Here is a 23,934-nt window from a genome sequence, read left to right on the forward strand (position 1 = left end):
TTCCAGCCATTGAGAAATGTTCTCCCAGAAATTCTGTCTGTCTGGCTTTCCTTACTAGCTTTTCAAGTGGGTGGTGGCCACACTATCATGACCCCACATACCAAATTCGTACAGTAGTCTCGTCTTCCTCCATTTCATCAGCCTACCCAGGTGAAAAATAGGAAAAAAATGCCATCCTAATATTGTGCACCCCTTGGTTTCATTGCTGCCTATCCCTCACACGTAGTTATGATTATCATAGCTGAGTTTTTCCTATTAGAACTCTCTCAGAATGAACGTTAGTATTGGAAATTGATGTGTGGTCATGTATTCTGAAATGGGCTTACCCAACTCTTTTTTCCAACATAAATCTTCAGATTCTTTAAAGCATTTATTGACCTGAATATCTGAGTCACAGACTATATGTTGCAATTAGAATGGCTTAAAATGTTTTTATGAGTTGAATCCTGGAGAAAAAAAAATACAAAATGCATCTAAAAAATAAGCAAGATTTATCTATCCATCCTCCCTGCAAATCTTAAAAATGTATATTCTAGTCTTTGTGGAAACGAGATGCTCAGTCTGCTTGTCTACTCTCACTGAAAAGTTGATGAAAAATTAACGGGAAAAAAATGAACCCATTTCACGGGAGACTAAAACAAATTGCTCTGAGCCTTGTTGAAAATTGCTGTCATGCTGCTGTAGAAAAATAGAACACATGAATTTTCCTTGCTGGTACCCACTCCATCCAACTCACATGGTTCTTTTCCTCACCAAAATGTACTTGCTTCAGGTAAATGGCTATCAGAATTTGAAAAGTTTGTTTTATTTGGCTAATTTGTAAATCAAAATAGTTGACTAACTTGAAGTATTATCTTTGTTTGAGGAAAAAATAGCCACCTGCAAAAAAAAGTGAAACATTCCAACAAAAGTAATTTAAAACAAATGAGTGACTATTGAGGTTTCTAATGGGAAAGAAAATTTGCTGTCAGCTGCATTATATGGCACCAGCAAGAGAATATTGGAGTCTAGCTGTTGAAGGATCTGGGAGAACACTGTTTGTCATATGAAATAGGAGACAGATGCTTGAAGAAAAACTAGAGCTAAGGATTGCAGGACTGTATAGTAAAAGCATCCAAGGCATAACTCTTGTATAAAGTTTATGGCTCTCTAAAGCAGTTGAAGTTAGTCAGACAAAAAGAAATAAATTGTGCCTTACTTGGCAGAGACTGTAAAATTAACAAACACTTAGAAATAGTTTGTATTCAAACACAAACTCTTCTTCATGTTTACTCATTGTTTAAGTACAGCTGAAGTTAATCATGTGCTTCCGAGCTCTGAACACAGGACACAAAATCTTAAAATCTTTTAATGATTTGCGTGGTTTATGTCAAAGTGTTTTAGTCTTGTATGTTTGACTGCAACATAAACATATCAATACATTTGAAAGCTAATACACAACGAGCTTTACTGAAAACACACAGAAATCAATAGGAAGCTTCTCATTGATTTTGATTGAGCCTGGAGAAGACTCAAAATCTGAAAAGCAGTATGGTAAATCTTGTTCTCATCAAGATGGTAGTTACACTTCGTAGCCTCCACCAGCTGCTTTCTGAAGAGATATTCCCCCCTTCTTCCCTTTCGCATGGCTTTATAGTGAATTACTGTTCAGCAAATATTTTTGCAAGCAAATCTGTTTGCAGCACACCTTGGCCCTTCAGACAAAGACTCCTAGGGTTTGTAGGCAAGGGAAACACATCAAGGAGATACGCAACCGGAATAAAAAGCCATTCTTGTGCAGGATCAACTAGAAACATGGGGAAAACTAGGATTTGCCTAAGACAGGTGACTGCCAGGGGCAACAAAATTATCATGGCCCTACTCCTTATTTTGCTGGTGCTGGGGCCCTGGAAAGTCTTGCTGGTTGCTGCTGCCGGCAGAGAAGTCCATGGGGCAGCAGTGCTGCTCTGGCAGGGCATGGTGTCCATGCTCCCCATCAGCACACAGGCCCCGGGAGCCACAAACCCAGCTCCATACAGCTCTCCTTACAGTTTTATAGCTCTTTCCCTCCTTTCTGCTCGGGGCACAGGACACAGCTCCAAATTTTGCTTATCTGGCTCAGACTCCCCAAAACTGGAGAGGCCTTGGACTAGTGCTGCCTTCAGCCACTTGTTCAGGACTTGCCTAAGTGATAGTAATGCAAGCACAAATCTAATATCCAAATGTAAACCAATAACACAGCCAAAATATTCTGAGTTTTTAGGCCAAAATTATACGGAAGATCCCATTTAATGTTACCAAGAAAATAACATTTAGAAAAAAATGTGCAGGCATTGCCTTGTGATGTTCAGGACCAGGTGACACTGAATTCAGCTTTAACAAAGCTGTACCTGATTTTAAAAGTGAGGAACAAAGTAATAATATGGGATTCATTCTACTCATTCGGGAAGTCACATGTAGATTACCAGAAGAGATTCCGTGGTTTGGCGAAAGTTAGCCAAGTTCCCTTAACAAATTTTTGTATTTAAATGCTTTTCAACCATTCTCAATAAAAGAAAACACCTGAACAGAAAATTGTCAGACTGGAGGGACTGCTCTTCACATCTCTGAAAAGCAGAAGACTGTTTCTTACTTAATTCACTCCCACTCCCCATTTTATTTGTATGCATTTAGAGCAGTCTTGGTTGCATAATTGAAAATAATTTTGAATGCCCTTAATCATGGCAAAAGAAAAGAATTCCTGAAAGTGTGAGATTAGAGAGATGAGTTTTATTCCTGAGTCCTCCAAAGGCGCAAGAGTGTATTTTAGTATCAAAGCTCTGGAAGCCAGATTAAAGAACATTCTTAATTATGTTATTTCTTTGATCTGTTTTCGTAAGTGTAGCGTTCTCTCCTATAATTATTTGCAGGTTTTCTGCACGTGGATCCAGTTGCACACATGCTGAAGCAAGTGGCATCATATGATCACAAAACTAGAGTAAGCAAGGAATGAATCAGAATCCACTAAGGGTTGTCAGAGACAATGTGACCTAGTGCAAAATGACTTCAGATCATACGAGTCTGGTATTGACTGGTCATGACACATATCTCAGGGTGGGGCTTTTTTGTGATATATGGCCCTTAATGTATACCACAGGACTGGCTTGGATTTTGCAGAGGTTCAAAAAGCTTTGCAACAAGTACAGTTGAGTTTCTTTTGTGTGGGGAGCGCGGGGAGAAGGGTTGTGTAAGTTTGACTCCGTTCAAATTTATGAGCTTCATTAAAACCAGATAAACATCAAAATTATTGAAGGACAAATCTAAAGTAGGCACTCCTTCCTCTGAGGGAGCCAGGGGACAGATTGGGTACTAAGCATCCCCTTTTTGTGCTCAGGGAAAGGAAAGAAACACCACAGCTACAACTGGGGAAGCAATACCAAGCAGTCGCACCCTTTCCAGGGTAATCAGCTAATTTTCAGTTGGTTCCCTTCATATTATCCTAACATTACTCTCCCAAGTAACTGAGCAACCTCCAGTGCCTCACTGACAGAACAGTTTGAGTCACTGTTCGGTAGTTCTGGGTTCGCCACCGGCTGCAGGAGAAAGTGCAGAGACGCTTCCATCCCGGGGCTGCGCTGCCGCCTGATGGTACATTTTCCACACAGCTCTCTTTTTATCCCCTAAGACTCCAAAAAGCCCACAATCAATGAATAGTTGGTGATCTGTGATACTGCTGGTAACATAATTCTGGTGAAGTCTTTCCTTGTGCCTGTACAATTCATTTTTCTTATTAGCAAGGGATAAGGGAACACAGAATCTCCCATTTAACTCTGAGGAGACATAAAACAGAGGGGCAGAGGATGAGAACGCAGAGTTATTTGTAAAATGGGAAGAGTGGACTGAAAGAGAGGATGTAAATCAGTGTTTTCTACCTGGAAACAGAGAGCAGAACCCAACAAAGAAAAGTCAGGCAGGGAATGGCAACAATCCTGCAGGGAAGAACCTGGAATTGTAGTTGTTCTCAAGTGAGTATTGTTCAAAAATATTCTGCCAGTGTGAAAAAGGCAGGTGTTATATAGAGCTGTATTGAAAAGAAAGTTGTGTGTAAGGTGCTGTGAAACAGAACAGAGCAGAAAAGGGATGCCTATGTATAAAGCATAAATTACAAACAGTTGGTTTCTTTAAAAATCTTTCTATGTACACAGAGGCTTCACAAAGTGTTTGTTTAGAGAGTTTGCTTAAGTCTTGCAGACACAAAGTCTAAGATCTTGATTCTGGATAAAACTATACCTTTATATATATCAGAAACACATATATGATCTCAAAATGCAAAAGGACTGAACTGAATCCCAGACATAACATTTCAGTTTTCATACCAATGAGATCCAGCAACAACAGAAAATATGTCTGTTTTCTTCCCAGTTTTCAAATGGATCAATGTTATGTTCAAATAATTTCACGGTAGTTTGGCTTATGCAAGAAAGTAAAGTAACAGCTTCTTTTCCTTGTGAGTTTACTATGTAAATGAATACAGCCTTTTCTACAGCAGTGCTTCTCTGTATATTGTAATACTAATTACTCCTGGGACTAAAAAAAAGAAAGTAACATAATGGGAGGCACAGAGAGGAATGGCATAAAAAGATAAATAATTCAAGCATGAAAAATGACATTATAACTTCATTGGCATCTTGCTACTTTAGTGTTTTCCAAATGATAATGCAGGAAAGCAATCAGAATGACAAACAAATCATAATTTCTCAATCTATTTTTCTGCAACTGCTAGAAGAAAAACATCTGGAAGATCCTAGAAAACTACTTCTCTTCCAAACTCCAACAACTCCAAAGAAAACAAATCGTCTGAAGGATTTTGACAGTGTAATTAATTGTTCTAATTCCCCCATCAATGCTGATTGCATGTGTCTCATTATTAAAAGTGACTTGGGAACAGTGTTGCTGTCTAAACCAGGAGCTACTAGAAAATGTAGGACAGAATGGGAATTAGTCAGAAGGGGTGAGAGGCAAAGGACCAAAATGGAGAGAGAGATTTTTTTTGTGAGAGATGTAGAGGAGCAAAATGGACCTGAAAAAAAGAAGAGAGGAATAGTGACAAAGGAAACTTTGGCAAGATCTAGGCAAGACAATCAAATGAGGTAGGGAAGGACAGAAAGAAAAATAGGAGGAGATAAAACAAATGAAAACTCAAAAGAAGGAACAATGAGAGAAAAATGATTGTTCCTGCTGAGAAGTCTCAAACAGAGTGTAGTACATTTAGAACAGGAGGATGCATCTGGAGTGAAGCTGCCGATTCAGGTTTTAAAGATGGAAAACAAACTAAGGCTACGTCTGTTCTGTTTGATAGCTTAATTCTTTGGTTCCATTCCAGGACCTGGTCCCCAGTTGTTCACATCTGAATGTGTTCATCCACTTGTGTGCTTTTCTTTGAAGCTAACTGACTGCTTCTCTCTAGGAAGAAGCCAGTGCACAGTCCTGCCTGTGACCAGCAGGGATGAGGCTGTGCCACCACCCTTCCAAGCCAGTCCTCCAAAACAGAGCCAGCTCACCATAACACCACACAAATTCCCACACCACCAAGCATGCAGCCCAGTCCCACTGCGTAATGCCATTCAGGTGACACTCAGATGGCCTGCTACACAGCCTCTGTTTACTACAAGCTTTTGGAACTGAATAAACATGAAGAATAGTTATTACGATTTAAGGGGCCACCTTACAGTGCCACACAGGAGATCTGGGCAAGCACACCACAGTGTAGATGCCCCATGGAGAAAATGGGGCTGAACTGCTGTCACCACAAGCTGTTCTGTGGCTGGCGTTAGGTCTATGGTGGCACAGGAAGAAGGAAAATCAGGCAGAAAGCTTCTGACTCCCAGAATGAGGTGAGAATTGCTTCCACCTGGATGCACACGGATGGTGAGCGGGGGTGAGTCCCGAACACTGGATGCTCTCCTCCGTCTTTAACGTAACGGCAGACATTTGTAATAGCAGCTGCAGTCTGAGAAATGATAACATTTCAGTATCACACCCAGAACAATAGAAAACAATGAATTTTGGCCAACTGCCACGCACCACACCCTTGATGTGGTAATACTGGAGTCACACATGGCAAGGTGCTCCATTATGAAATATTACATAATCATCTTTCATTAAATTATTTTCTAGTGTCATTCTCTGCTTATGATTTTATTATATTTTCCTTTTCATTGTTTACCTCATTCATGAATTAGCTTTCTCCATTAGTTTGTCTGTGGGACAATTTAATAATTTCAGGATGTTTTAAGAGTTTTTAATGGAGAAAACATATTAACGAAATAACATGAAAGTAAAATAGTCACAGAGGTAATATAGGTCAATGCTTTACTATATTTCCAGGTAGGACAAAAATGGATCCTTTCCCATGAAAAATAACTATTTCCTATGGCTACTAGAAGTGTTAGAAATGTATCAATCTATAAATGCATGATTATAAAAAGTGCTCCGCTTTTTTCTTCCACATGGAGAAGGAATGGGTAGATGATATAGAACTGCACTCTTTTGTAATAATAATAATAATAATAATTTTTCCTTTAAGCAGGATGATGTCCACAGTTAATTGTTCACAGATCTCTTGAAAAATTTACTTCATGTTGTTGCTTAGTGAAGAAGTGGCACATGAGTTTACCACAAGCTTTCTATCTCATGTACAGATACCTATGTGCTTCATTCTCTTGGGCTAAAGCAGATAAGCCTCAACTATAGAATGATAAAACTGCAGAATAAAGTGGTGAATCATTGTTCTGACATGTATTGCAGGAAATTCTGATAGCCTTACCACCCTCACCAGTGCAAGCTACCTTTGCTGCACATCTCTCCAGCTCTGACCAGAGGCCAGTTTTCCAAATGAGATGTGCTAAAAAAAATATGTATTAGCAAGTAAAAAAGCTGGGTACGAAGGATATGGGAGGAGGGGAGGAAATGTTACACGGAGTTAGTGCAATGGAGAAGGCAGGACAAGGAACAGCTTGTTCAAAATGACAAAGAGGGAAGAAACAGCACTGGGAGTCACGAGGAGAGGAAGCAGAGAATTTTGGTTTCAGTAGGGAAAATATATAAGGAAGCTGAACAAGGCCTGAAGAGAGGGAGTGAGCAGCAGGAAGATTCAGCCATACATACAAAGCATCATGTTCAGAGGTGCTCCTTCTCCTGGTTGGTCAATTTTCCCTCTTTACAGGAAAGCACCAGGGAAAGAAGAGAGGTGCTACTGTTGCTGCTGGGGATTTGGGCCCCTTTGCATTCTTCAAATAGATGATTTTTTCTGCATATCTCTCCCAAAATGCAGCATCTTCAGTGAGGGGTGTCAGGAAGCTGTTGTTACCAGCCAGGTGGAGCAGTGTTACCATGAGGTGACCTCAAAGCCTCTGCTTCCCCCTGCCCATCTCCTGACTCCGTCCCTGGCAGGTTGGTGACACAGTCTGCTAAGGAATCCTGCCACCTGCAGACAGCAGAAGTCATCCCACCCTGGGTGCCCTTTGGCCTCGCTGTAAACCTGAGTAGGCCAGGAGGACAGTGGAAGTATTTGTGTTTCATGAGTCGCATCAACATAACTGGTGTGTGCATGACCACTATTGGTGCACATGAATCCATCAGTAATCTTTCCAGTCCTGTGCAACACTGGTTGATACAGGTGGAGGTTGTGAACTTTCACACAGAGACAACTACACCATTCAGAAGCAGCCTGGGACCCTCTGGCTGTCACAATACCTTGGCAACCTTGGGGAACCGTCACACAGACCTTCTGGGTAATGCTTTCTCTAGCTGCAGGGCCACTCCCTGCCTGCAGAACATCATCTCTAGCAAGTCTGTGCTTGCTTTCCAAGAAGGGAAGTGCTACAGATTAAAGATACTCCAGGAAAAATGCCTTCTGAAACAACTTATCAATGTTTTTACCCAGCATTTTGTTCTCTTGGAGGCCAGCTGCTGTTGTTGCTCTTGCTGCTTCATGAACGACATCTAAAGCTGCTGGGTAGTGCAGAACTAACTTGAAAAATTCAAGCTTCTTATAAGTTGCATACCAAAAATTACTCAAGAAGAAGCACCTGTGTAGGCTTGCCTTTAGCAGTGTGTTAGAACTTTGTCCTTAGAGAGAACAGAAAACAGCACTACTTGTCTACTCACAGGTGGATTTCATTATAGCAAGTGACATTATTTTCAGATATTTTAAGGTTTAAACCCTTCGATGTGAAAAGAGGCAGCCTGAAATTGCTTCTTTTATACATTTCACCCTGTGCTAATGCATAGCGTAACTTGGAGTACCTGCAGGGTAGCAGCACAAAGGTAGGATGCTGAGCACTGCCAGTGCTCTGTATTGTCACCTGAAGCTGAAGAAAGTCTGGTAATTTTCTGTCTTCCAGCATGCTGGTGCCAACTCTGGGCTTGCTTTTCTAACCAACAACTAACCAAATACATAAAGAGTTAGGCTTCTTTTTAATACGTCTGCAGAGATGGCTACCCGTCTTCCTCACCTCTTCCTACTTTGCGTTATGGAGAAGATGAGGAAAGAATCACATTGGCCACTGGCATCCTGTGCAACAGAACAAGTAAGCAGCCAAGGAAGGAGGTGAACAATGCAGTGGGGATCCAGATTAAGCTATGTTTTGGAAACAGATGTCTGCTTTCTGTCCTCTGATAGAGGCTGAGGTGTAGTTAGTTTCAGGAACATATTTTCAGTGCTAACTGTGCTTTAAGCATTTATCAGTAGTGCTGCAAATGTGCTGAGGTCTGTGCAACCCTCAGGACTCAGCAAACACAAGCATTTTTGGGGGGGTGGGAGGGGACAGGGGTAGTGTTGCTACCTTTTAGCTGGATCAGTTCAGTGCTCAGCTACAGGGTTATGCGGGTGCTGATGTCAGCCCTGCTAAGGGAAGTGGAGCAGGGGCAGGAGCCAACAGCCAGATGTGGAGCCAGGATGGCGTGAGGAGCGGTTAACCTGGTTTGGGCACTCTTCTGCAACCCAGTGTGGAACCGCAGCGTGAACCTGTCAGTGGGTGGGAAGGGGAGGCTGGCTGGAGAGGTCAGCAGATGTGATCTGACGAGAGGACTCTTCAACATTTAGTTAAAACTTAACTGTTGCACACTTCCCAGGGGTGGGATGCCTATGAAATTAAAAGGTACTGTTGTATAATAACACTTTAGTTACTTAATGCACGTAAAAATGAGTTAGGGAATGCTCTTTACGAAGACCAATATGCTGGAGGGGCTGTGCCAGGCACCAGGCAGAGCTGGGGAAGTGGCAGGGCTGGGGAAGAGGGGGAATGTTCAAAACATTCCTTTTCATGTCCAGCTGGCCAAAGACAGCCTTAATCCAGGTGCACTTGCTAGACTCCAAGGGTTTTGAACAAATTGATCTTTTCTGTGTTTAATGATGGGGCCTTTCAGTGCTTAAAAGAGGCTAGCAAGAAATACGGAAACAGACTTTTTAGCAAGGCCTGTTACAATAGGACAATGGGTAATGGTTTTAAACTAAAGGAGGGGAGATTCAGGCCAGACATAAGAAAGACATTTTTTACAAAGAGGGTGGTGAAACACTGGTCCAGGTTGCCCAGAGAGGTGGTAGATGCCCCAACCCTGGAGACATTCCAGGCCAGGCTGGACGGGGCTCTGAGCAACCTGATCTAGTTGAAGATGTCCCTGCTCATTGCAGGGGGGTGGACTAGATGACCTTTCAAGGTCCCTTCCAACCCATACTACTCTGTGATTTCGTGATTCTGTGACCGGCGCGTGAGGCCCTCTCGCCTATGGGGGATCCCACTGGCCCTCCGCATCACCCACACACTCCACAGCCTACACACTCGCCCCAAATCCCCACGCAGGAGCCTGTGTCGGCCCGCCACCGCCCGCCGTGTCCCAGCTCCGCACCGCGCCAATCAGCTGCCGCGACGCCGCCAGGCCCCGCGCATGCGCGCCGTCGAGGAGGAACGCAGGGAAAGGCGCCGGTCGGCCCACTGCTCGGGAGCTAGTCTCCGGGAGGCTGTTGGTTGGCCGGGGAGGCGGGCAGTTGGCGGTGGTAGCAGGGGCGGCGGCTGAAGGAGACTCGAGGACTGGGGTGCCGCTCCAGGCGCTGTCGCTCCATGCGCAAGATGCTGCTGGCCGCGTTCTCCCGGGTGCTGCAGGGTCCGGCCGCCGCCACGGCCGCGGCCGCCGGGAGGACGGTGAGTGCGGCCGTTGCCTGCCCGGCCACAGAACGGGGCGGGGGAGACCAACGGCCCCAACGGGCGCGGCGGGGCGGGCCGTGGCTGTCGCGCGCTTCCCTGTGTGGGGTGAGCGAGACGCGCGGGGGGGGGCGCTGTCGGCGGGGCCGGGCCAGGGCGGCCGGTACCGCCTCAGCCGTTGGCGTGTCGCTCGCCGTCACTCGCCCGGCACCTGGGCTGCCGCAGGCCCTGCCCGGTCACGGCGTGTCCGGGCCCTCGGAGGCCGGGCCAGGGCTGGCGGGGAGCGGCCGCGCTGGGCTCCGCCTGCTGGTACCGCACGGCTGCTGCGGTGGGGTCGTGGGTTTGTCCTTTGGAAGTAACGCTGGCGTGAGGGCTGGCAGCACGGGGGTGACCGGAGCCAGACCGGTTACTTGGTTCCGGCGGCAAAATAAAATAATTTTTTTTAAAAAATTAAAGCTGTTTATTTATTTTTCACTCAGTGTAAAATACTGCGTGAAAATAAAACGGTTGCTGTGTGCAGGATCTCACTGCATAACCGCCCGTCACAAGTGCCCGGTACGCAGTGCTTTCCAAGCGCCGCGGCCGATGCCGCTGCCCACGCGTGGGGTTCCTGAGGGGAAATGGGGGACGAACGTGCCTCCAGCAGCCCCGGCGTTGTGGCGGGAGGGCAGAGCGTTCCCGCGGCGGCGCCGGCCGGAGCACGGGCCGCTGGGAAGAGGCGGCTGCAGCCGCCCTGGCTGGAGACACTCTGCTGCTTCTGTGCGCAGCCACCTCTTTGCTGTCTTCCTCTTTAGTGCACTAAAAAAATGTTTTGATTTCTGAAACGCTTTTCCCGGCACTCTGCATAGAGTTATTTTATTTATTTGTATTTTGGCTGTCAGCACAGGTCAGATCCTAAACAGGGGGTGAACATACTCTTCTTGTTCCATTTGAAATTCAGCCATCTGACCTTTTTAAAGCCACTTCACCTTTCTTTGTTTAAGCAATGGTCTCTTTTCATATTTTCCTAAATTTTCTTTCATTTTTTTCTTTTTTTTCTGGTGTTAGCATATAATTTGTTGTGTGTTATCTCTTGTGTGGAAAAGATCTTTCTATGTGTATTGAGACTATGTAGAATATGTATCTGAAACTATTTACTAATTTACAAATAAAACATCTATGTTAAAATTTTCAAACATGGATGCCTAAAATTAGTTCCTCGCTGCAAGTACTTGGCTGGCTCCTGACATCTGCGTTTTCCTGGAAGTCAAAACTAGATTTGGTTTGGATATCTTAACACAGATTTTTGGATCCTAGGGACTACCAAATATATAAATATTTGTCTTGAATTGTTCCTGTGCATTTATATTGAAAGTGTAAATTAGCAAATAAATAGAAGCAGTCTTAATCCATAAAGTAGTATTTTATAGCTACTTTGAGCATATTGCAAAGCATAAAAACGGATTTCCATGATGCAGAGCTTACCTGTAAAGAAACTACCTCTTATAGTGTTCTAGTTGGCTAATCATTGGCTGACTTCTTTCCTAATTGTTGCAGTCACTTATTCTTGTCTCTTTTTTTTCTTTTTTTCCCCCCCCTTCAAAATGCTGCTAACCTAGGGAGCTGTTAGTGAGGTAAGGCTTGAATTAGTTATGTAGAGATTTGTTTTTGACATGTGTATTGGCCATCTATTTAGAACTTTTGCTTTTATGTCATGTGCAGGATGGGGGGTGGGGGAGTTGGAGCAGGTTGCCCACAAAGGTCCCTTCCAGCCTCAGCCATTCTGTGATTCCCAAACTCTTGATTTACTTCCAACTCTAGAAGTCAAATAGTTTTTTTTTCACTGATAATACTGATGCATTGTGGTAAACAGTGTAGAAACTTGGTTTATATTTAAAACTTTGTTTAATCTGATAATGGAGCAGGGGGAGGCGGGGATCAGGATTGCTAAATCAAATATGCAACAAAGTAGGTAACTAGGATGGATTGAGAAATTTGTCCTGACTTTTTTCCAAGCTTTCTACCTATCAATCAGATCTGGTTTGGAGACAGTGACCCAGAGATTCTCAGACTTTTGAAATAATGAACCTTCAGTTAAATGTATGTAAATTCCATGGTTGAATGAGCTCCTGAAATTTATGTGTAACTTAATTAGCAATACGATTTTACCACTAAAGACGTAGTCTGTTCTTTACACTAGGACCACAGTGCATGCAGGGACAGATGAGCATCAAATATGATGCTGCAGTGAAACTTTGTGAAATTATCTAAAAACACCAGATGTTCATTAGTCAATAGCTTGTGCTTATTCTTTAAGACAGAACAGTAATGTATTTTTAAATGTCCCTCTTATCTCTTCCCTACCATGCCACCTTTTCTGTTCTGTATTTCATGTATACTCGGGTGTGTCACCTTTTATGTTTGTAGGTAATTTTTAAGTAGTGGCCATGCTGTTACCCACTTAAGTGATACTCTCTGTTGTTATTGCCATGCGTCTTAAAAAGAAAGAGTGAGAGTAGTTCACATTCCAGAAATCTGCTTTTTGTTTGGTTTTGTTTGGCTTGTGTTTGTTTGGGGTTGGTTTTTTTAATAAGGCAAATTCCAGTCAGCACAGAGCCATCAAAATCTGCATTGGCTGTCTCTACTTGTATAGACAATCTGGCAGATGAAGGGAAAAATAATTATTTTTGTGGCTTTGATGCTCTTCGTAATCTTTTGAAATTTCTTGGTTTAATTCTAGACAATTAAGGGTACTACAAATTTAAAATTCTGTTCTCTTTTCTAATCTTAATTTTAAATACTGTGTTTTAACGAACTTCTAGCACACACATATAAAATAGAAGTTCTCTAGTATTATAAGGACGTGTCACCGGTGACTTTAATTCACACATAATTTGGGAGTACTGTTAGAAATTATTTGAGAATTTACCCACTTTTGCTTGATAATTAAATATTTCTCATGTTTTGGTTTTGTCTTTTTTTAAAGGCATCTCGAGTGATGGTAGCATCATCACGTAACTATGCAGACTTTGCAAGTGAAGCTACGTTTGAAGTTAAGGTAAAGCAGCTGAACGCTTAATACTGACATTCTGTGTAAGTGCTTGTAGACCTTGGCATGATGGAATTGCCCCTTTGTCTTTTCAATTAGAAAAATACTGTTTGAATTTCTGGAACCAAACCCCTCACTATTTCACCTGATCCTAAATGTAGCTGGAAGTACTGTGCTAGGCAGTATGTAGTAACGTTACTTGTTTCTTAAAAATGTGAAGTTGTGATTCTTTGCAGCTGTGATGCTGCAATGCAGCTGTGAGAATGAGGTCACAAAAGAGCCGAAGAACCTTTTTTGTTCTGAAGGGAAGAGTATTAATGTTTTCTTACTGCTTTTAAAACAAATAGTTGCTCTTTCCTGCCTACCCTTCTTTCCATCTCCCTTTTGTTTATGGAGTCATGGGTGCTGATCCCACATGTACAGCTGATTGAGTTCCATATAGGTTTTGGAGGAAAAAATGTGACATAATTTTAATGCTTAACTTGGTGTTGCTTAAAAAATGTGCATTATATTCTGTTGGCTTTCCGCATTGCCTATGTCTTAGGAAAAAGCAATGCTTCTATTGACAGTAGCTTTTGTGCTGACTTTTCATTCATGAATTTATAAATTCTGAAAGAAACTTTTATCCACTCTGTGTTTGTCCGTGCCTGTAAAGTATTAAAATTGTTTCACAGGCAGAAGGGAGGGAAAATAAGTTTATATGAAAGATCTTTTCTGAGTAGATACAAGGTTTAATGTTTGGTCCTGTGTTGATTACAAGACTCCTAAGTTTCTGTTGTTACGTGAACTCTGAAGCAGAGCTGTCCCAAGAGTAGTGTCCACATGTTATATCAAATTCATCTAGGTGTCAGTGGATTTGCTCTGGAGAGACTTTGCTTAATATAAACCATCTAATCTCTATAGCAGTATTTTGGCCATTTAATCTGCTCTGACAGAGTGATTTGTTTGTTCTATTCCACTGAACTCAGCTGATTTTTAATTTTTGTTTTGTGTGGGTACCTAAATCAGCCCTCTTGTGCAACTCTAAGTCCATGGTTTGGGGATGAAGTTGTACTGGGTACGTGATTGTTTGATTGGCAGGGTGGCTGGTGCAACAGTGGTTTATCACTGCTTGTTAGAAGTGGTACTAAAAGAGGTGAAGTCCAGTCTTAGGACCAGATCGTACAAGCTGTTTCATGAAGGAAACTGTCTTCTCTCTTCACTAAGCATTCACTAAGCCACTAACTTGGCTCTTACCAAGTATTTGGCATGCAGCAACTGTGCAAATGTACATTTCCAGTATTTCGTCAGGACTTTAGTTCATCTGCTAGTATGAACTGCAAGGCTTCATTTAATGAATGGAAATCTGTTGTTATTAAAAAGTAAAGCTTTCAGTTCCCTGAATTTGGAAATAGTGCACAAACTTGACAGTTATTTTGACCCATGAATTTAGGTTTTGCTGGCTTTTTAAAAGATATTAAAAGCAGAATTTTAAAATGGCACATAAAAAAAAAAAGTGATATTCGTAAATAGGATAAATTACTTTCAAGAAATGACTGCTTGTTCAACTTGGCAGAAATGTGACCTCCATCGCCTGGAAGAAGGCCCTAGTACCACAGCAGTGATGACCCGAGATGAGGGGCTCCAGTACTACAAGACAATGCAGACCATACGACGCATGGAGCTGAAGTCTGACCAGCTGTACAAGCAGAAGATTATTCGTGGCTTCTGCCACTTATATGATGGTCAGGTAAGAATTTTTTTTCCAAGAGGTTTTATATTGCCTTAGCTTTCTTAATTTAGGGACTTGAATAGAGTGGAGAATAAATCAGAACAAAGTATCTATGTAAAATGTCTGAAGTTGTAACTGGATCCATGATTTGTACACAAGGGAATCCCTGAGGTCTTGAGACAGCAATAGGAAGAGAGAGAGGCAAGGTGCAGTTGAAGATCAGCTGAAGGTGAGGAATAAGCAACATATTAAGTTCAACACATTTGGAGGCCCACATCCTCCTCCTCAAGCTTCATTGATATTTTTTTGTTCCAGTGTCTCATAGGCCACTTGCCCACTAAAAAGCAATAGCCAAGAGAAGGAGCTTCATGAATTTGGTGAAACTTTGCTATCTGTCCATTCCCTCCTTCTGTTTTTGAATTGCAGTTATTTAGATGTTTCATTTGGGAGATGGGTGTAGAAAAATTCCATGGATCTTTGCAGCTTCTATTCCCCTCCTGGCTGCTTTTGTTAGTTGAAATCAGGACAAGTTGGAATGTAGAGCCCAAGGCTGTTGTGGCTCCAGGTTATGCGAACACAGGCCTGCCACACCTTGGGATTTGAGGCAGTCTCCTGTCTCTGTGCTCTTCCTGGTTTCTGCTGATATTTGAAGTATTTGAGACCATAGCTAGCCTTGCCACGCTGCTGACTGTGGAAATCGTGTGTTTTTCTTCATTTCTTTGTAACAGGAGGCTTGCTGTGTAGGGATCGAAGCTGCCATAAAGCCTACAGACCATTTGATAACAGCTTACAGAGCTCATGGCTTTACCTATACACGAGGAGTGCCTGTTCGAGAAATTCTTGCAGAACTGACAGGTTTGTGCTTGGTAAAGTGAGGATTCACATGCTGCTGTACTTGTGTCAGAATTTTTAATTCAAATTCAGTTATGTTGGTGCATGAAGTAAGGTGTGTCTTTAGAAGCAGTTTAGTGATGTAGAATAAATTGATTTCATAATTTTATGCTGCATCCACTTTTTATTGTAAAACATAAGTCACAGAATGTGCTGGTACTTCTAAAGCACAACTTTTGAAAATTTTTCTTGATACCATATGCTGTATTTGTTGTGCTACGGCAGCTTGGGTAGATGACGCTTGCTAGTGGTCGATGTTTATTCTCAATAGGACAGGGCATTACCTTCCCTAGGAGACAGGCTTGGGTTTTCAGAGTTAAACTGCTGAAGTCTTAGGAAGACTGGTAAACACTGTCTGTAATGATAAACTGAATTGTTCTGGAAAATTTGACTGTAACAAGAGTGTTAGATGGTGATCTAGACAGAGCTAAGATTTTTTGGAGAGAGATTTCTTCACAATAGGGTCATATGGAGCAAGGAAGAGAGGAGTGGATCAGCCTCTTGAACTCTTAGAGGTCTGTGAAAGGGTGCCAGAAGTGAAAAATGAACAAGGAGTTTGAAGGCCTTTGTGAATCGTTGGTCTAAATAACGTCTTGATCCTAGAGTTGGCATTCTTGGAATGTTAATACAGGAAAACACATTTTGAAGGTAGAGAAGAGATATGGTTTCATATACTAAGAATGTAAGTGTGTGTTAAGAATGCATGTTAATAATGTATGTGGAAGCCCAGATTCTAGTGAATGATTGACTTTCCAGGTGTCACTTAATACTGAGAAGAGAGTATGCAAGGAGATTGTCATGACTCAAGTCTGCTGTCGGCACTGAAACTACAAACATCAGTGATGATAATAATTTATTTCTTTTCACAACATGCATTATCTTCTGTAGCATTGTGTTTGGTTTTAGTGGAGTTCTTTTAATTGGGAAAGATCGTCTGCAGTACAGAGACTGCTGTTCCAAGTAACAACACTTGGGGCAAGTTTCTAGGGAGGGAGTGCTGCTAGAGCTGATTTTTGCCAACAAATATCTTCACTGAACATGCCAAACTGAAAGACAGCCTGAGTTCTAATGACCATAAAATTACAGAATTCAAATGTCTTTGAAGGAGCAGGAAGCAGAGTCACCCAAAGACTAGTGGATACAATCCTAAAGGAAACAAACTATAAAAAAGGACTTTTATGGAGAATTGATGATTCATTGACAAGCAGTTTTGTGGATGTCAAGGCAGATTGTTCTAAGAAGAGTAGAAAGTATAGCAGAAAGTGACATTGGTAAAACCAGGAGTTCTTAGCTAAAATACAAGAAAGGATTGTACAAAAAATGGAGGGAGATTACTGTAGTTTAATTACAGTTAAGAGAAACAGTCTTCTGATTAAAATTAGATTATCATTTCTTATTATTATTATTTTTGCTTTACTTTGGCTCTAGCTGACAGGATCCATAAAAGCTCACATGAAGCCAATTCATAAGCATATGAAAGGTAAAAGAAACACCAATAATAAAAAATAATCCACTATGAGAAAGAGAAGTACAAATTCCTGAAGGAGGTCAAGCATACATCTTCTAAAAAGCAAAGGCAGAAAAAAACAACCAAACAAGCTGTGCTTATTAGAAATAAAATAGAAACCTCTGTGGCTATTAACAAGACAGATTAGAATGAGAAATAGAGTGGGTTGATGAGAAATTTTACGTTTTTAGATCAGCTCATTTAATAGGGTTGTTTGTAATGCTTTGTGGACCACCAGTTTTCTTCAAACTACAGCTTGAATAAATGTGACTTTTTGATGTTTATGATGGGGCAGGGTGGGGAGTTGTTGGTTTGGTTTTGCGTATCTGTAATTTTTACTTCTGGTTATTGTCACAGGGGAGTCAAGTGTAGATTATTACAACTAATTTGGAACAGTGTTCATATCTTTCTTGCAGAAGCCAAAAGTAATAAGGACTGTAAATACTGCTTTTTACAGATAACTTATATGAGAAGCATAGACCATGTTTGTTGCTTTTTCCATGCGAGAGACGGAACCTGACACACCAGTGTGATGTTCACAGAGTTCACTTTATTATCGGACTGGGCTAGCTTTATAGCAACGCCTTGCAACAATGTGATTGGTTGTAACACGTACTATACAATAAAGTGATAGGCTGCATGTACTGTGCACGCGCTCTGCACGCATGTGTCCGGCGATTGCTCATTCATTGTTACCTTCTAATGGGGCTCCTTTTGTTTCTTTTGTCTCTGGCTTCACCTCTCAGCCAGGCTGGTGACAACCCCATCCCCCTGGGGTTGGGGGGGTACTCTGCCACTACACATGTTGGCTATTAAAAAAAACCCATACGTTTATCAGAAAGTGCTTTTGTATAGTAGGACACTGAAAATTCTTGGTTGGTTTTAAAAGTTCTTCTAAATCTCATTCTGTATTTCCTGAATTATGTTTTCATTATCATTCTGTTTTTCCCCCATCTCTTAATTGTTTTGTGATATATTTAACTGTAAACTCATTTGGGAGAGGCCATTGTGCCTTAACTGCACACAGATCTAATAGCAACAACATGGTCTTAGTGTTATTACCTTTAGGAATTGAATCAGATGTTCCCATTTGCAGAGTATTTTTTCCTCCGGGGAGAAAAATAAATTGCTTGTTCTTCATGTTTCAGGTCGAAAAGGAGGATGTGCAAAGGGAAAAGGAGGATCAATGCATATGTATACCAAAAACTTCTATGGTGGCAATGGTATTGTTGGTGCTCAGGTATATACATAACTTCTACTTTAAAGCACAAGCTGAATTTGGCTTTTGTCCAGTGCCAGTGGTTTCCTCTTGTTTTTTGTTGTGTGAGCTTGTATGCAGATACTGTTACTCTGTGGCTATTAAATCTGTTATGTCTTTATTCTGGTTTGCTCACAGTTTTGTGAACTGTAGCAAAAAAAAAATAAAATTGAGAATATAGTTAATGTTTAGATTTTGGCTGTAATACAGATTGGAACTAATCTAAGTGGGTTGCTAACAACTTGTTTGTTGAGCAGATCTCCAGCAGTGTAACTGTCACTTTACAGTTCATAAGCCACCTGTCTCCAACTCCTTTAAACATTGTTCTGAGATGTTGGTTTGTCCTGTACTCTGTCATAGGTTCCTCTTGGAGCTGGGATTGCGCTGGCCTGTAAATACTTCGGTAGAAACGAAATCTGTTTGGCTTTATATGGGGATGGTGCAGCCAATCAGGTAAACAAGCTTTGTCTAGTGTGGCTCTGTGAGGAGGAGTGTGACTGTGGGTAATCAATTTTCCTTCTGGGGGCTGTCAGCTCTGCATCTCCACCACGTGGTGGGAGAGCCCTTTTCACGCTGCCTGTGTAGTACCTGCAACCCAGGCAATGGCTGACATGCAACTTAGGCTGAGGTGGTTGTATTGGGCTTCGTGCAGTGAGGATGCTTTATTGAAGGCCACTGGTGCTGAAAAATCAGTCCTGGGGAGAAGAGCCAAGGTACACCCTTTGTCCTGCAGCCCACTGCAGTTTTTTTTAGCCTTTTGTTGTGAAGTGCTGTTCACTGAGACAAACTTCATTTAGGTGGCTGGGCATCTTGCGAATTTTGGACACTAGCACCTCTTATTTGTGTTGTCCTAGGCATTTGAGGAGGAGCGTGTTTCAAGTACTGTGTAGTCTTCAGAGGGGTGATTCAGATCAACAGTTAAAAAGTTGACTGCTAGATTCTCTTTATGTATCAGGAATGTAGTATGACCTTGGATTTTTTTATCAAGTTTTGGACCTGTGGAAAATTCTGTCTTTTCCCACCCTCTGTTTTGAACTCTGCCCTTGTTGCTGGAGCAGAGGGAAAGCTGCTCAGCCCTGCAGTGCTTTGGATACTCAGGGAGTAAGGCTAATGGTTAATTATGTGAACACTGCATGAGTCATGGGAGGAGGGGTTTCCAGTTACTCTTGTTATCCTCTTTCCTATTACGCGTGGTTCGCTTAAGCATAACACCCTGAAGTCTCTGTGCTGTAAGGAGAGCTCTGAAGGATGGCAGTGACAATGACAGTGCTGCCAAATGGGGAGAAACATGTAACTTAGATTTCTGAAGATGGAGGAGAAGACAGAGCATCTTGCAGAGCTCTTTTGGTATTCTGGCCAGTCTCTTCATGTTATCAGCAGAGACATTAAGCCAGATAAGAAAATGGTGGTTTAGAGTGTGCTGTTGATATAATTTCCCACTTTCAAAACACAGGTGGAGATATCAGTTCTTGGTTTTCCCTGTCTTTGACTTAGAATAGCAAGGCTGATGCTGGCACTGTGGTCAAACTTTACTTTGCTGTAGCAGCATTCTGCCACATTAATCAAATGTGAAGGTTTTTATGACTGTTGCTGAAATACTTCACGTAAAGCTGAAAGTTTTGTGCTACCCTAACACAGATACTGATAGAGGTTTAAAAATTAAGTTCTACAAACTATTCGTTGAGATGGCAATTACCTTGTATAGTGTAGCTTCTCTTTCAGTCCTGCTGAGCTGCCACAAGGGGCTGGTTTCAGATCGCTTTTAGTATTACAGTTTCTCCTAACTAGACCTCTGCAACTGAATGACTTTCAGTAGAGCCTACTGCTTGAAGGCTGAGCTCTCGGTCTAGATGTAACTTGCTCCTTTTCTTTCAGGGCCAGATATTTGAAACGTACAATATGGCTGCCTTATGGAAGTTGCCTTGTATTTTTATCTGTGAGAACAATCGGTATGGAATGGGAACTTCGGTTGAAAGAGCTGCAGCCAGCACTGACTACTACAAAAGAGGAGACTACATTCCAGGACTCAGGGTGAGGACAACCCCAGCTTTTTTTGGAGGGTTGGAAGTAGGGGGATGCGTAAGCACACACCCACACAATACATACGTATGTATTTCCTTTATTTATAAATGTATTTATAATTATTTTTTAACTATAGGAAAATTTGAAACTTAATTCCTTTTGTACTTGTGGAAGTAGTGTAACTGGAAGTTTAGGGTTTGGCATTTTTTTACCTTGTAGTTTCTTTTTATCAGGTGGATGGCATGGATGTCCTCTGTGTTCGAGAAGCAGTGAAGTTTGCAGCTGAGCACTGTAGATCTGGAAAAGTAAGTCACTAATCATAATTTCTTTTCCAGAGGTGAAATTCTTAGCCAGATTATTGCTGCATAAAAAGTTATTCATCTAGCTCAGTTTCTCCAGTCACTGTTGAAACTTTACTTGACCTTTATTTCCTTTTTCTCTCCACAGTGTTGAACCTGTAAGCAATTGAGTGGTTCTTTAATTTTGTTAGAATTTATTAACATGCAATTAGTATTAACCAAGCATTTAAAAAAATATATATGTCCTCATACTCTGTCATCTTTTTCCTCATTTCTACCCCAGTTAATTTCTGTTGTGAAAGGCGTTCTGTCGGGCAGTTGTGTTCTTTGTGAAGAGGTTAATTAGGGAAGTATTAAATAAAGTAGTAATCATCCTATATTTACAACAAATGGAAAATGAAGTAAAAATTTGTCAGTCAGCATTATTGTCTGTCACCCAAGATTTTTAGAAGATTTTTAGTATTTGGTGAAATAATGTTTGTGCTGGGAACATAGAAAAGGAAAAAAGTTCATAGAGAAGAATAACTGTGAGTTAAAATCTTAGAGGGAAACAACAGGCAATTTGAAATATTCTGAGTAATGGTGGAGTGTCATTGGAAGGGAAGACATTGTATAGTGCTGCTCAATAAGAACAGGAGAATAAATGCCTACAATATCAACATATGCTTTCATTTGAAAATTAAGTTTAATTTTACTAGTTGTTATAATGTTATGTAAATTAAACTGAGGAAAAAAAATTGAATTAAAGTCATTCACCACTGGTGCAATTCGCCTACACCAAATACTTGCTGCTGTAACAACAAATTGGTCACTCAAGGTGGTAACACTCTCTGTGTTGTTTTTCTTTTTAAGGGTCCTATTGTGATGGAGCTGCAGACATACCGTTATCATGGCCACAGTATGAGTGACCCTGGAATCAGGTACAGTGACATTCTTTCTTGGCATTCTCTGAACACAAATAAGTATTGATGGCCAAAATCCTGAAACTGTCATGGATTCACTGTTTCAATCCACTGAAGTCCGTATAAAGGTTATGACCAGTCTGATCACTCATTTCATTGCTCAGCTGATAATCTGTGGTCCTGTAAAATACTTGTTTTACTTGCAGTATTAAGAGTTTTAGAACAAGCACAATGTCAGTTAAATTTGTGTGCTTTCTGGTAATGAATTCTGCTTTCAGTGCAACTTTATTGTGTGTTCAAACAGCTTGAACTGAAAAGCAGTGTGGTTTGTTTTTTTTTTTTTTAGTGTATTTAAAATCCTGCAAGCTAAAATCATAGGAACAGTTTGGACTGCCCAGTCAAGTAGAACACTTCTCAAAAATACAAATACACAGGTGCCAAAAAGACTTGGGCATTGCACCAACTGACAAATCCAAATTTATCTACATGAAGTAGAGGTGTATCCCTACGTTTGGCTAGAAACCTGGAGTGGAAGTGTGCAGCAAGTCACCTAGAACCCCAGTAAGGGGAGGTTGGAAAGAGGCAGGATAGTCCCTTGTAGTGGCTGTCTCAGGCTGGGATTGCTCCCCTTTCCCCACCTACTTTATATTTGAGTTTGCAGCTGCTTCAGCTCGGTTGTCACTTAGAGCTGTAAGCAGAGTTTTAGATGTAAGTGTGCCACCCTGTGAGTGATAAATGTCAGTGTATTTTTGTTGCATCCCTGACAATCCTTGGGTTACACCTTTCTCTAAAAGTGAGCTGTGTCCAGAACCTCACCTCTATTCAAGGGTACCCCTGAAGAAGTTCATGTCTTTGCTTGTCTTGCTCCTAGCTATCGTACTAGAGAAGAAATTCAAGAAGTGAGAAGCAAAAGTGATCCCATTACCATGCTAAAGGACAGGATGGTAAACAACAACCTTGCTAGTGTTGAGGAATTAAAGGTATGGCTTTTAGTTGCTGTTTAAGCAAGCTCTTGTGCTTTCCAGAGCTCATTAGTGTGGGAATGCTCATCATAGGGCAGTGTGCATCACTTGTTCTTTCAAGTTTGTTTTAACATCACTTTTATTGGTGAAGGTGAAGTTTTGTTGCAGACCAGCTAATCAAGTTGCCCGCAACATTCTGCTTTTGGGTGCTGAGTGTAACTCAGCAGTGCAAGGCTGTGTGTATGTATGACTGTTAGTGTTTCAAGTACAGCTCTTGTCATATACTAACAAACATGTAGAAATCAAAACTACCCAGGCTTTCTTGTCTACCTAGGAAGGGGTTAAGTCTCTGAAAGGGAAGTGATTGATAGTGAAAAATCCTAGTGCAGGAGTCAGGAGCTTTCTAAGCAAGTGTTGTAGATATTTTCATCAATGGTTGTTTAAAAAAAACCCAAAACTTTCACAGAATCAGAATCAAAAACGTAGAGGTTCAGTGGCGTTATGTTCCACTGGCAGTGAATTACAAAAGGCAGTAAGGGACAAATGTGTAGTAGGAAGTAAGGTTTAACAGGTTTTTTTTAATGTTTATAGACAGTGTTAATGCTAATTCTGACCAATACTTAATCACTGCATTTAAATTCAAAACTGTGCTGCTTTTTCTGAGCTGCCTTCTAATAATCATCCATTTTTCGTTTAGGAAATTGATGTGGCAGTAAGGAAGGAGATCGAGGAAGCTGCTCAGTTTGCTACCACTGACCCGGAGCCACCACTGGAAGAACTAGGTCACCACATCTACTACAATGAGCCACCCTTTGAAGTGCGTGGTCCAAACCAGTGGATAAGGTACAAGTCTGTCAACTAAAGGCCTTTTTGTTGGCATAACATTCATAAGAATAAGTGAATGCATTTACAGGAAACACAAGGACTGAGAAACAAACCTTAAGCTTATTTAAAAGTTCTTTCCAAAAAGGAAATGTGTAGGGAAATCTGTCTCAGTATGGATTTTCTTAAATGTGCTGAATGTTGTTTCAGAAGGAGCTAAATTAAGAGAAAACAGTGGTTTATTTTAAGTGCTATATGTTTGCTGACTTTTTGCTGACTTTTCTTTGGATTGCTGTATGTGTTCTGTACAGTGAAAAAAAATAAATAAAGTTTAACAAGATTTATCTAGTGGTCTGTTTGCTTTGTTTCTCG

The 23,934-nt window shown here is 41.4% G+C and overlaps 1 protein-coding gene across 2 annotated transcripts; it reads left to right on the top strand.

The window, feature by feature from the left end:
• The first annotated feature begins 9,923 nt into the window (after window positions 1-9,923).
• On the top strand, window positions 9,924-23,906 carry PDHA1 (pyruvate dehydrogenase E1 subunit alpha 1). Of its 2 annotated transcripts, XM_082058622.1 has the most exons (12): window positions 9,924-10,160; window positions 11,759-11,773; window positions 13,126-13,197; window positions 14,744-14,917; window positions 15,628-15,754; window positions 18,446-18,537; window positions 18,916-19,008; window positions 20,431-20,586; window positions 20,811-20,882; window positions 21,729-21,796; window positions 22,650-22,758; window positions 23,438-23,906. In XM_082058622.1, the coding sequence occupies exons 1-12, from the start codon at window positions 10,080-10,082 to the stop codon at window positions 23,600-23,602; spliced, it is 1,224 nt and encodes a 407-aa protein (XP_081914748.1). In that variant the 5' UTR covers window positions 9,924-10,079; the 3' UTR covers window positions 23,603-23,906. The 2 variants fall into 2 exon arrangements, with proteins under 2 accessions (XP_081914748.1, XP_081914749.1); XM_082058623.1 differs by lacking the exon at window positions 11,759-11,773.
• The last annotated feature ends 28 nt before the right edge of the window (window positions 23,907-23,934 follow it).

The sequence above is a fragment of the Streptopelia decaocto genome (genome assembly GCF_964273445.1).
Source record: "Streptopelia decaocto genome assembly, chromosome: 1".
Classification (NCBI taxonomy): Eukaryota; Metazoa; Chordata; class Aves; order Columbiformes; family Columbidae; genus Streptopelia; species Streptopelia decaocto.

Coding starts and splice junctions, on each gene's coding strand:
- PDHA1 (XM_082058622.1), top strand. CDS start 10,080: ATGCGCAAGATGCTGCTGGCCGCGTTCTCCCGGGTGCTGCAGGGTCCG. Junction 14,918..15,627: donor GCCACTTATATGATGGTCAG/GTAAGAATTTTT, acceptor TCTTTGTAACAG/GAGGCTTGCTGTGTAGGGAT. Junction 18,538..18,915: donor ATGGTATTGTTGGTGCTCAG/GTATATACATAA, acceptor ACTCTGTCATAG/GTTCCTCTTGGAGCTGGGAT.